We start from the raw sequence: 13091 nt of genomic DNA on the forward strand, positions 1-13091 counted from the left end.
GTTACCTTTTCTAATACTGTAGGAAGGAGACTGCTTCTTTGTGAAGGTCTTGATCTGTCTTTGTTCGTTTTTCCCCCCCAACTAATTTATGTTGCTTAGTCTAGCAAAGAGGACACATTATAAACATCACAACCATACTTCACAAAATTTGGGGGAAAAAAGGTCAATCATTTCTCAGATCCAACAGCAACAGAACCAAAAAAAAACCCAAATATATTATGCTGAAGCTGCAGTGAGAAAGATTTGCATTAGACGTTTCCTATCATTGAAGATATTTAGAATATATGCAACTCCTTATAATGTTTAAGAAGGTTGTTGACTCTTAAGGACTTTTTTTTATTTTGTTTTAAAAAACAGGTTATACATCTGTCTCTGTTGGTGGTGCCTTTTGAAGCAGACAGGAACTACATAACCTCATAAGATACCTTACACAGAAGGCAGGATACAAAAACATCAGGAAAACATTGAAATTCCTCCAAAAAGGCCCCATCTGGGGATAGCTTTCTATTTCTGTTTATCCACCACTTTTCCTGAACACTACTCTTAACACAAAGATTTACCTCTGTTTGCAAGGCAGCGTAAATGCAATTTAACAAAGACAGTACAATAAATAGCAGTGTCTTAAAATAGAGTTTTTCCCAGTTATCTCATCATGTAAGACAAATGCTGATGGATACCTCAGAGATGCTCAGAGATTCTTGCTCTCAGCTTCTGATGTTCTCAGCGCCCTTGGGACAAACTCAGTACTCAGCATCTTACTGATGAAAAAGTCATAGAACCAGAGAGGAAAGTAGCAGAAGATGCAGAGGGGCACATAAGCCCCTTTGCCGGGGGTGTACAAGCCGTGTGGCCTCTTGGCCAGCAAAGCGTGCAGGATAGCGCTCAGCACAGGGGAGAGGTTGGCATCGCAGTTCGCGGGCATGTGCAGGAGGTAGCTCTTCAGCCCCAGGAGGTAGTCCTCACCATAGTCTTGCTTTGTGTCCGCTGGGAGGTTCTCCATCAGCTCCTTTTCTTGCTTATCCCACAGGTCGGATGTGCCTTGTATACCTGCAGTAGCAACATCACAGGACAGCAAGTGGGTTTGGGGCTGAATTAAAAAAAATTCATCTATAATTAATAGTCAATAAGTTGTTCTCTACCACCACCCTGATTCACAGTTGTTCTGAACTGGGTCAGTGAAGAACAGACAAAACAGCTGGTTAGCTGTGAGTCCTTTTACCTGGAAGAGAAGGGAAAGCACGAAGCACAGACTACACAAAAAGCATGAGGTTCACGCACCGTTTGGTTACCAGCTCTACCTAAAAAGGCACTCTCACAACCAAGTCAGCATTTTTCCTTCCCCACCACCCCTTGACATTCTGTCCTTATTTATTTTGTGGGTGTTTCTAATCGGTATTTATTAACAGCTGTGAGTGACTGAGGAAAGACAGGCAAACTAAGACCAACAGGATGCACTTGGGTTGGTCAAGTGCTAAGCTCCTCTTTCATGAGTGACATTAGTATTTCAATAGCTAGTTTCATGAAGGATAAGGCTTGTATTAGGCCAGATTTAAAAAAAAAAACACACCTATTTTTCCCCCATCTGCATCATATAAGAATGAAAGCAGTGGCTTTTCCAATGCATTTATTGCCTATCATGAATTAAGCATTGCAAATAAAGAAAAAAACTTTAAATAAGTATTTAAATCTCTGTCCTGGTTTCAGCAGGGATAGAGTTAATTTCTTTCCCAGTAGCTGGCATAGTGCTGTGTTTTGGATTTAGGATGAGAACAATGTTGATAAGGCACCGATGTTTTAGTTGTTGCTAGGTAATGCTTACACTAGTCAAGGACTTTTCAGCTCCCCATGCTCTACCGACTGAGCAGGCTGGAAGTGCACAAGAAGCCGGGAGGGGGCACAGCCAGGACAGCTGACCCAAACTGGCCAAAGGGACATTCCCTACCATGTGACGTCATGCTCAGTATATAAACTGGGGAAAGCTGGCCGGGGGGGCCGCTGCTCAGGGACTGGCTGGGCATCGGTCGGCGGGTGGTGAGCAATTGCATTGTGCATCACTTGCTCTGTGTGTTATTATTATTGTTATTTTATTTCAATTATTAAACTGTTTTTATCTCAACCCACGAGTTTTTCTCACTTCGACTCTTCCAATTCTCTCCCCGATCCCACCGGGGGCCAGGGGGAGTGAGCGAGCGGCTGCGTGGTGCTCAGTTGCTGACTGAGGTTAAACCATGACAATCTCAAATACCGGGACTTGTTCTGATGCATGAAGTTTTCATCCAGAACTCTGACAACAGCTAAGTAGGGCCCTGAAGGTAAAACCCCTAGCAGGTACCACTGACCACATGGGCGCTGTCAGAGCCCAGTGCCCCGCAGGGCCCCTCCCCAGGAGGGGAGGCACTCAAGGGCATGGGGTTTTATGAAAAAGACCATTTTGCTTTCATCAACATAAAAAATTGTCTCCATGAAGTCACCAGGACTCCCTGAGTAGGCAGCAGCAGGACTTGATGTTGTCCTCAGGTAGCTGCCAGGCATGTCCACAGAGCAGGGACCTGCGTGACACCCACCCTACTCCCACGTGGGCACAGGGTACAGCAGGAGATGAGTCTGTAACACAGACGGGCTCTGCAGAACATGCTCAGAGCAGTGGAGGGACGATTTGGAACAGAAAGCAGCAGAAGCACAGCAGAGGGAAGGAGTGGAGAGGAAAGCTCAGGACTACATAGAGTAATATTGACAGCAAGTAAGCAGAATGACAGGTATTGCTGCAGATACTTCGATGCAAGACTGAGCAGCTCAATAAAGAGAGCTCTGATATTGAGAAAGGTAAGACTGGCAGTGAGTCTCGAAGCTCTCATGCAGGATAAGCAAGCCATAACACTCAGACCAACCACACAGTGATGCTAGGTTTTTTCAACCTCAAAGCTAGAGCAGAGAGAAAGCACCAATTGCCTGAACACTGCCCTGTCTCAAAGCAAAGAGAGCTCTCCCTTCTGCCCAGGAGAAAGGCAGTGTGCAGAACTGGAGGGAACAGCTCTCACAAAAAATGCAGATCTTAATTTCCATAACCAACATGAAGAATGGGAAAAAAGTATGACTGCTGAGAATCATTCAGGGCTCTGTTTGAGGATGCTGGACTACAGGGAAAGAGGCGAGGCAGAAAGAACTACCCAAAATGTCAAATACCAACCTGTTCGGAAGCCTGACGGATGAATTGTAGCAACTTTAATTCCCCATTTGGAAAGCTCTTGTCTCATTACTCCGGAAAACATGGACAGAGCTGCTTTTGATGCACCGTATGCAGCGTACCTCGGTAGTGGAATGCCTCCTGCAGGAGCAATATAAACATGATAAAGCTCGACGGCAGCTCTTTCCAGCCTTTATTTTTGTGATTTAGAAGGAAGATTATAGCACAACCAAAATTATGCGGCTCTCACTGAGGTTAAAGACAAGTCAGCGAGGGAATAATTTCTTTCTGGAGGTTAAAAAAAAGTGAAAGTTGTAAATAAGCAGTCGCTTATAGCAGTTATGCTCAGTAACACCTGATAAGACACCTTCTATGGCAGAAAAAAAAAAATAAACTGTACTGCATTCAAGGGTAAAAACTGCTGAAAGTTACAACTGTTGGTTTCAGAAACACAGATAATGTTTTAGTTCATATAAATAGTGAAGCAATAGTTTAATGCCGCTGTTCTTGTCACTGTAACACGAATTTCAAGCTCCTACTATAAACCACAATTACAACAGGGTAAGTAATCTCAATTCTAGCTTTATAAAGCCAACTTATCTTCCAGTTCTTTCCAGATAGTTTCAGAAAGACCAGAGACAACAGTGCAAGAGTGGGGAAAACCTCTGTGGACAAACCAAAGCCGGAATCACATCCCCTGGGTGACAGGACTCTCTGAGACCCATCATGGAAGCAGATCCCCTGCTTATAGTTATATCCCATCTTCTCCAATCCCAGCAGCATTTGTTCAGATGGAGAAGATAAAATACTGGCTGTTTTCTAGGTTAATTTAAAATAAATCCATATGTTTACAAAACAAAAGCTTCCAGAAAAGAGTATCTTCCAAATACAGAGATTTCCTCTGTTCCAGAAACTGGCGGACTGTCGCTTCTGCAGCTTTAGAAAAATCCAAAGACACTTTGATTTGAGCATCTTCCCCTTCTTCAGCCCCCACCACTTTCGCCACAAGGTTGGTGTTATCACCGCACAGAGTATCACTGCTAGATTTAGGGGTCATCACAGCCACCACAGGCTGCGTTGGCACAGCAGGGAGGAGGGAACAGAATGGGCAACCCCTTCTCCTTGAGGCACGTCACTCCTCCTGCCTGCATGGACAGTTGGGCACATCCTCCAGTACGGCCTCCATTTCAAACATTACACATTTATCTCAATGTATTTGAATCTTTTAAAAGAAAATACTTTGATACAGGGGAATTTTCAGGTAAGCCACCGGTGCCATTTATTGGGTTTTGTACTGCAACAACCAAGGTATCACAGGAGCTTCTTACACAGAGTCATTCCTTTGAAGAAGTCAGGCCAATTATATGTTAATTATTCTTCTGTATGCATCTGAATAAGTTTGAGTTTCAATTGGTTTGAGCCAATTGAATCACATACTTTTTCCCTCTGAGGTCAGGCTAACCTCAAGTCCAGTTAAATTAGCTCTACACAGACAGGAATAGATTTGGCACAATGAGACCTCGCTAACTTTTCTGCTAATGTTTTACCAAAGGACCCTCAGACCCTGCATTAAGAAGAAGCTATTTACCCAAACCAGCCCGCATGCAAGATCTGTGCGAACACCTATAGTTTAAGCAGGGTCATTATCAACTCCTGTAAGGGCAAATTACTCGGAATAGGGAAGCTCTCCATTTATCCCTCCAAGGCAGCTTGGGGATTCATGCCAAGAATTAAGACACCTGCCCCAAAACACCAAAAGCGCAAGCTTCACTTGGGTGCTCAGAGAAAGCAGAGGTCTGTCCTCTGTCGCTGTGCTTGCAAGGGCTGGCGGGCAGAGCAGCACCAGAAAGGTCCTTCTGATAATTCAGTCCTGATTTCTTTAAGTGTCAGCAATGAACCATAAACACAGGCACGCGGATACAAAATATGCTTGGAATTAAAAAAAGAAAAACAGAAGACGGCAGTGTCAAAGCTAGGCTGAGGTCACATCCTCAACGTAAGCCATGAACACAAGGTAATGCTTGTACAAGCCACCTCGGCAATACAGCAGGATTGGAGTGGACACCAACTGCACAGAAATAAGGGTGCAAGACGACAAGGCAAAGGAAAATTTGGGAAGCAGATGATATGGTAAATCCCTAAGAGGTCTTAAACCAAAATAGCTTCCAGCATCATGACATCCTGCTTCTAGCAGGTCTCAAAGGAGCATTCTTGCTTCTCAGCTGTTGGCTGCCAGATACTGTGTCACTTCTGTTCCTACATCTTAGCATCCCAGCTGTCCCCCTGGAATAGAAGGTCATGTTATAGAGGCATATATATAGTAAGCACAGGATCCAATTTATAAGACAAAACTGGAGGGCATACTATGTGCTGCTAATTATTTTTAAAAAAGTTATTTTATCAATGAAAAAATACCATTTTGCTGATATGTTAGGCTAAAGTATTTTTAAGAAGATAAACAAAATATTTTTAAAGAAAAACACACACACTCTCCAGGTCCCAGGTTATTAGCAGACCACGCTCTGGGACTGTGCGCTGGGGAAAGAACCATAGGATGAGGCAAAAAATAAAGCTGCCTTCTGCTCTTGAAGAACTAAATGTTTCTCTTCAGCAGGTGTTTTATCATTGTGCTTTCTCACTCTAACTATAGTACTTGAGCCCTACAAGGGTTCAGAGGTGGAGCTGCCCAACTGAAATATCTAACATTAACTACAGACTGTTACAAATTGCAAATGTCATGAACATACCCAAAATATATTTATGCTTCAATTTTAACCCAAAGTATTAAAAAAAGGCCAAAACTTTAGCTGTAACCAGCCCAAATGAAAGAAAACCTGTCTCTACGCAAGACAGACAGCTTTGGGGCATCTCCACGATGTGGTTCAATGACACACAAACTGAGGTGGTCACAGACTTCTGCTGGAATGTGTTAGAAACATCTACAATTTACCACCTATCTTTCCGGAAGCTCACAAAGCTATCACTCATAGCATCTGATCTGAATTTGACTGTCTTTTATAGAACAGTGTCTTTTTATCCATATTAAACTCTTCTGCTTTAAGGGCTGGTTTCTGGGAATAGTCTCCCAAACAAAAGAAAAACCTGCACTTATTACCTAGATACCAATTCCCTAGGTGTATTGACAAGCAGGACTGACCAACACCTTCCTCACCATTTTTGCCAAGGAAGATAGTTGTTTTTCCTGTTACACCAGAAATTTATTTGGTGCTTTAGTTCAGCTCACCTGCCATGCTGGACATGTTAACCAGCCTCCCCTGGGATTTCCGAAGTAACGGTAAGAAGGTCTTGGACACCTCTACAGCCCCAAAGAAATTCACCTCCATGCACTGCCTGTATGTGCTCACGGGGAGCAGCTCACCATCGGCGGGGAAGCCCAGGATGCCTGCATTGTTCACGACTCCCCACAGCCCTGGGAAGAGGAGAAAACACAGGGCTGCTATACAGCAGGAAATCAACTCCATAAGATTAAACTGATGAGCTGGGTGGTGCCTCCAGATCAAGGCAGAGATGATCCGCAGCTACAGATACTCAGTACCCACTCCATGAACAGTCATCACCATTTTTCATATGTCCCAGAAATCAGGAGCCAATCTGCCCACAGACTGAGTGGTGGAAATGACCTACACACATAAGCCATGATGCAGCCAACAGGTAAGAGATGTACCTTGCAAGCAGGTACATTAGTACCCCCATTAGAATGGTAAAAAAGCCATACCTGCATTTTGCACCTTCTCTGAGACTTTTAGATAGGCTTCTTTGACTTGGGTGGCATTGGTTATATCCAGCTGCAGGAGAGAGAGTCTCCGAGAACAGGTCCGTCTCAGTTCCTCAGCTCCAGGTCCATCCTTATTCAAAACCCCAGCAAACACAACAAAACCTAAGTTATCCAGGTATTTAGCCAGTGCATGTCCAATCCCAGTGTCGCTTCCTGAAAGCATCAAAAAGACACTTGAAAAGTAGGTCTGTCCTAAACCATCATCTAAAAAAAAAAATAAAATTGGAAATACATGCAGATGTAACCAAAAAGATGATGAAATAAAGTCACTGAAATAGACCTGAACCTTTCTTCCTACTGTCATATGTGAAGGTTTGAGGAGCTGGAACTTTGCATGTTCCATAAAGATTGATAGACCATGTCCTCTTGGCTCAGAGCTGATGGCATCAGCTCATGATTTCCCACTGAGAGACTAAGATTTATGGAACTAAAACCCCAGACTGGTTTTATACAAATATTCAGACAGAAACCTCATAACAAAAGTATCTAAGAAAAAAAAAAACAGAAAAAACAAACACACAAGGACTTTAATTTGAAATCTCAAAGCAATTACAGGGCATTGGAATTCAAAGAAATTGTTGGGTTCTATTTCTTAATTCAAAGAAGTTGAGTTATTTTATTCAAACATCTACTATATCTGGATCTTTCTGAAAAATACCTTTTGGTCACAGGCTGCCACCAAGCCAAAGTCAAGCAACTGTTTCTTTACCTGCAAAGCAGTTCAATGCTTTCAAATCCTAAGAAAGCCTCAGAATGGCATTTTTAGGCTAAGCCAAATAACACCAGCTATTTAATTCATGCAAACTTGCATCAGAACTTCTCTTGTTCTCTCTATCCTCCTCTAGACTTATTCCCAAACTTTTTACATCTAAAGCAATGAACTACTAAATGCAGGAAGCACCATTAAAGCAAACGCACAACAATGATCTCTGCGATCACAATCGTACAGTTCCTCCCACCGGGTAAGAATGATGATTTAACAAGTGATTTGGTTGATTCACAAATCTCTCCCTTTGACACAGTATTTTGCTGCCACTATCTTAAGATACTTTTAAGCGTTTTCTCTGCCAGTGTCTTTTTCAATTCCAGTTTCTGTTCTTCCCATCTACAGAGAATCATCTTAGCGAGAGAGGAATCGTCTCACCCATCTGCCCACCAAGACTCCCAGTGAAGTGATACAGGGCTCTGCTACAGACAGGGAAGGAGTTTACAGGGACTGTGCTGCAGGAGTTTTGCAAAGGACAATATCAGGAGGAAAATGAGTAAGAAATTAATGCAGTTTTTACACTGTAAAGCAGAGATACATCAGCATGCCCCCGATACTGCACCGCACCCCCCACTGTAACTGCGGCAAAGAAAGCTCCCGGATGCTGATGTGCACCGAGATCCGTGGAGCTATCCCAGGGCTTGGCTATCTCCTGCAATAGCAATTTGTCACACAAATGCTCAGCTTCCAAACCTACCTGCATGGCTGGAAACCCGAATGCAGGACAAAGGGCTGGGACTCCTGCCAGTTTTTTTACTATTTCCTCATTTGTGAAAGAGCAGCGATACTCCCCACTTAACCCTACCAGAAACTTATGAGGGTTAGTCTGTGATTTTGGCACACCGAGGCCGATATTATCATAGTTATTCACAGGCCTGCTCCTGCACTTAAAATCCATAGTCGATAGAATCTGACTGCCAAAAAGACTCATCTTAATCATGCTAGATCTTCATTTCTGGGTTCTGTCTTTTAACTGGGGCTTTAGTCCTGAAAAGTGAAAAAAATTAATTCCAAGTGACTTGAAAGAAATATGTACTAAATGCCTGGATCAATCAGTGCAAGATGTTCAAAAGAATTATTCATGCTCTACTTAATTCTTTAAAAAAAAAAAAACGCTTTTTGACATTTTTGAAGTCTGCAGTTTGTTGAAGATGCACCAGAGCACCACATATATCACACTTAGCTTCTTGCAGCCCTGACCTGAAAGAGAAGAACAAACCTGCATTCTTGGAATTCCCCAAAGAGACATGAAGAGGCCTGCAAATATCCCAAAGACGTGACAGGTTTCTGGGTTTGGGGGTGGGGTGTCTTTCCTTCTTTCTCTTTTAGTGAAAAACCCTATTTCTGGATCAAATCCTTCCCCTTTCTTTCTTCCCAGCAAGTACACAGCCATAGAGCTACATATTACTTAAGTTTTACAATGCAGATTTAACTTGGGAAGGGGCAGAGTGCTCAACAACTAGGGATGAGTGCACCAACCCCGAGAAGGAAATAAAAAGCAGTGTTTATCTGTGCCTGCCATGGGGTTTGTCCCCAGCTTTTATCAAAACAAGTCTGATTTGAGTTTCAGACCTGTTATTGAAGTCCAGAGAAACTTTACCCTTCAACTCATAAAATTCAAACAGTAGTTAGGCCTCTATGGGGAAGAAATAGAGAATTCCCCCCCTCCTTGTTTCTATGTCAAAAATAACGATTTGTGAATGATTAGAAGATTTATTATAAGAAAGGCAGTCAGTACTGACCGTAACTGAATCATTACTGAGAATTTATCATCAATTCACACTAAGCATCAGAAACGCCAAGTCACACAACAAGAATGAAAAGACCAAGTTAACTGCAGAAATTAATCACGCTGCACACAGAATAACCAAGGCAAGAATTTTACAATTCCTGCTACTTCGGATCTTCATGGTAATTTAATTTTTAGGGAAGCTGGCTATTGGGTCTACCAAACTACACTAAAGTGCTCGCATGCCCAGGAGCTTCTGTTTAAGGACACTGAAGCACTCACTCCCAGCAAGAGAATCAATAGAAACGTTTCACCAATGACTTTAAGACTGCTCACATGCCCGCATTTATTCATGTGAAAAAGAATTTTGACAACTGGTCACAGTTTTCCCTTATTGTGGTACTCCGATGAACTGCCGGCTTAAACAAATAATGCACAAGTGGTACCCATACAAGGGACATCCAAAGAGGACCAGAACAATATTTGACAAAACCCAGGGAGAGAAGCACAGAGATTACTCCATCCTCTGGCCAAAGGCAGCCGTCTCACGAGTGATATGTGGCAGCTGCCCAGAGCACAGCAGCACTCCTCAACCCCGTGGGGCTGAAAGGGGAGAAAAAGAAGAAAATAAATCACCATTTCCCATGAAGTGCCTGCCTCAGGTCTTGTTTAAATTGGAGAAAACGACACCAGAATTGATTTAAAGGCACCTTGCACCTGCACATGCATGCAGACACACATCCTACAGTTGGTAAAGGGAAGAGTACTACAATCAGAGCAACTTAACCAAGAAATGTGTTGAGTAAAACTTTCATTTCAGTTGACGGAGGGTTTGATTGATTGCATATCAGTCTGGATTCAAATAAAGACCAAGAAGAGCCTCCTCAGATGCGTCAGCTGTCAGAGGTGTCCAAACTTGCATTTCTTCAGGACAGTTGCAGCATAGATACAAAGAAAGCACATCCACTTTCTAGAACATACTTAAATGCTCTTCACTCCTATAGTGCTCTAATTCAAATGTAGAGCAGGTAAGCTCTGAGAGAGTGCTCTTTCCTGAAGAACCGCAGTCTTACAAAAGTAAGAAGATGCCCAAGCGCAACCCCTGAATTTAGAATTTTACAATTCCTGCTACTTCGGATCTTCATGGTAATTTAACTTTTAGGGAAGCTAGCTATTGGGTCTACCAAACTACGCTAAATAACCCCAGTCTGCAGGGGTGGAAAAGGATTGCTCCCTATTCCCCCCTGCCTGATACCCATCTTCATCTGATACACCTGCAGGGAGAAACCCAGCTGGCAGATAAACCACAAGGGGAGAACTTGCTGCTCTTCTTGCCCTCTTTTAACTTTTATGTTTAATCCCCATATTAATGCTTGCTAGGCAAATGTAAATTATTTCCAGGTGTCCCTATAAAATGAAATGAAATTCTGCAAGAAATAGCTATATAAACCAAAGCAACTTAATTCAGCTTTCCAGAGGGGAAAAATAGAAAATAAAACAAGAAAGAGCAAGTTAACAGTGCAAGAAGCAGTTAGCAGGCACTCCGGTTTAAAGGTTTGATTAACACAAATAAACAACATTTAAAGTTTTAGAAGAAACAGGAGAAAAGCCATAAAACCACAAAAATGCCATCTCTGCAAACTAAAAGTGGGGTTTGAGTAGATCAGAGTGTTAATAGAGACTGAATTCATTAGCTCCGAACTTTTACTGCTAGTGAAGGAAATTACTCACTCCCAAATGATTTCACGCAGTTTCAAAGAGATGGCACCAAACCAGTGTCTTGAAATATATGCATGATATACACAGTACACACTGTGTAAACGCACACACCAAAAGATATCCGTACATCCGTAACCAGGGCAATAAATTCAAGTAAACAAAAGTAATGTATGAGTGTAGTGTTCCGAGGGCTTCCAGAAATTAACGTCTCTCCTAAAAAGTTAGACCATCGTAAGTATTCTTATGCTTTTTGCACCAGTTAATTTCACAAGTATGTCTAAAAAGCTACTTATAAAGATTAAATGAGACACTAAAAAATAATAGCATCTATTAAGATGCTTTTCTACTTAATTTCAGAACACTTATTTACCTGGAAAAAACATCTCTGGCAAAGCAAATAAAATGAGCAAAAAAAAATTAAAGGAAACCTTACAAGCATGCATTTCATAGATACCTAACCCGAGAACACAAAGTTTTCCAGCCCATTTGTGAGAAAAGCCAGTTTTTGCTTCCCAGAGCACATCTGCAGCACCTTACCTGTGATGAGCACGGCTTTGTCACCCACAGGCAGCAGCACCCTGCCACCCAGGTACACAGAGGAGACGAGGCTCGTGGCACAAAACACCACCAGCCCTCCGCCAGCACCCAGCGCGGCCACGCACAGCAGCCCCAGCAAGGCAGGCAGGAGGCTCCAGACTAGCACATTTGCTTTCTCCGCTGAGCTCCTCTTGGCCATGCAGAGCAGAGTCACCCCAAAAAGCAAGGTGACGCCCACACAGAGCCACCCAAGGGGGCTGCCAGCAAGAGCATCCATTAGCAGGGGCAAGAAGCAGGCACACACACCCCACCACCAGCTGGGTAAAAGCAGGTGTTGCTACATGCAGCTCATGTTATATAGGAGCAGGGGGTGGGGCAGAGAAAGGGGACTCTGTTTAAAGGTTTGACATAATCTCACTTACCCTTGGCATCAGCAAGAAGCAGAAGCTTTCCTTTTCTTACCTTTTATTCCTTCTGCCTGAAAGCTCCACCTTCTGAACAATATGCTGGCTGGATAATGATTGACAGCACTGGATATGGACATGATGTAGCAAGCGCTGGCTTCAGGGAAAAATTAACTGCTATATGTTTTATATGTTTAAAGTACATTTTCCTCGATAGCAAAAAAAGAACAGTTTCCTTTATGGGAAATAGTTGGAATTTCCTGCCTAAAAACTTAGGGTGTAGTTTCAGTAGAACTGATTTTTGATGGGCAGTGAAAAAAAATGAGTCAGGACAGGGTTATTTACTCTGTGTAGTGCAAACTGTGTGGTTAGCGTTGGGCTTTATCACACATGGGCCACCCTCCTCTTTCAACAAAAAGCCCAAAGTGACCTTCCCTGCTTTAGTGCATACCTTTGGCTACTTACCTACTCCACATTCAGCGAATACCTATGGTTAATTGACATTCAAGGGGGTCTGGGAGGCTGGGCAGGGGTGATTGTTGGTTTGCCATTAAGGGCACTTCGTTAAGTGAACACATGTAACACACCTGAGATTGAGTCTTCAGCTGACCTCCAGTGATGACATTAGCCTTAGTTTTGACAGGAATCACTATTTCAATACCCACAACAAGTTGGGTCAAAAAAACGTAGTCAATTTAATATATTTGAGAGATTTAACACCTACTGTGGTGTACTCTGAAAGTTATTTAAACAATAAGAAAATTTTAAAATCCAGCTAAAAGGATTGAAATACAACGTATGCATATTTAACCTGTTTAAAAATCCCTGCTAATTGGTTTGAGAGACAAGCCTAAGTTATCACGCAACAGCTAACATGATGTAGCTGGTTTTCCGAAAGAAAATGAAGTGCTGACCTATTTTATTTTAGACAGACACTGGAAGATTGAAGTGCAGGC

The 13091-nt window shown here is 42.7% G+C and overlaps 1 protein-coding gene across 1 annotated transcript; it reads right to left on the bottom strand.

Moving 5' to 3' along the window:
• Nucleotides 1–688: 688 nt before the first annotated feature.
• On the bottom strand, nucleotides 689–12008 carry HSD17B2 (hydroxysteroid 17-beta dehydrogenase 2). The gene is made up of 5 exons (XM_076348827.1): nucleotides 11732–12008; nucleotides 6921–7133; nucleotides 6429–6614; nucleotides 3188–3325; nucleotides 689–1047 (listed from the first exon to the last, which is right to left on the bottom strand). The coding sequence occupies exons 1-5, from the start codon at nucleotides 12006–12008 to the stop codon at nucleotides 689–691; spliced, it is 1173 nt and encodes a 390-aa protein (XP_076204942.1).
• Nucleotides 12009–13091: the final 1083 nt, after the last annotated feature.

This window comes from Aptenodytes patagonicus, chromosome 11, assembly GCF_965638725.1.
Source record: "Aptenodytes patagonicus chromosome 11, bAptPat1.pri.cur, whole genome shotgun sequence".
Lineage (NCBI taxonomy): Eukaryota > Metazoa > Chordata > Aves > Sphenisciformes > Spheniscidae > Aptenodytes > Aptenodytes patagonicus.

Bases quoted from the DNA above. Each gene is read 5' to 3' on its own strand.
- HSD17B2 (XM_076348827.1), bottom strand. From the start codon at position 12,008: ATGGATGCTCTTGCTGGCAGCCCCCTTGGGTGGCTCTGTGTGGGCGTC. The intron at 6,615-6,920 runs GTATGGCTTTTT...TCCTCTTCCCAG, and splicing joins AGAGAAGGTGCAAAATGCAG to GGCTGTGGGGAGTCGTGAAC. The intron at 1,048-3,187 runs GTTGGTATTTGA...TTGCTACTGCAG, and splicing joins TCCGTCAGGCTTCCGAACAG to GTATACAAGGCACATCCGAC.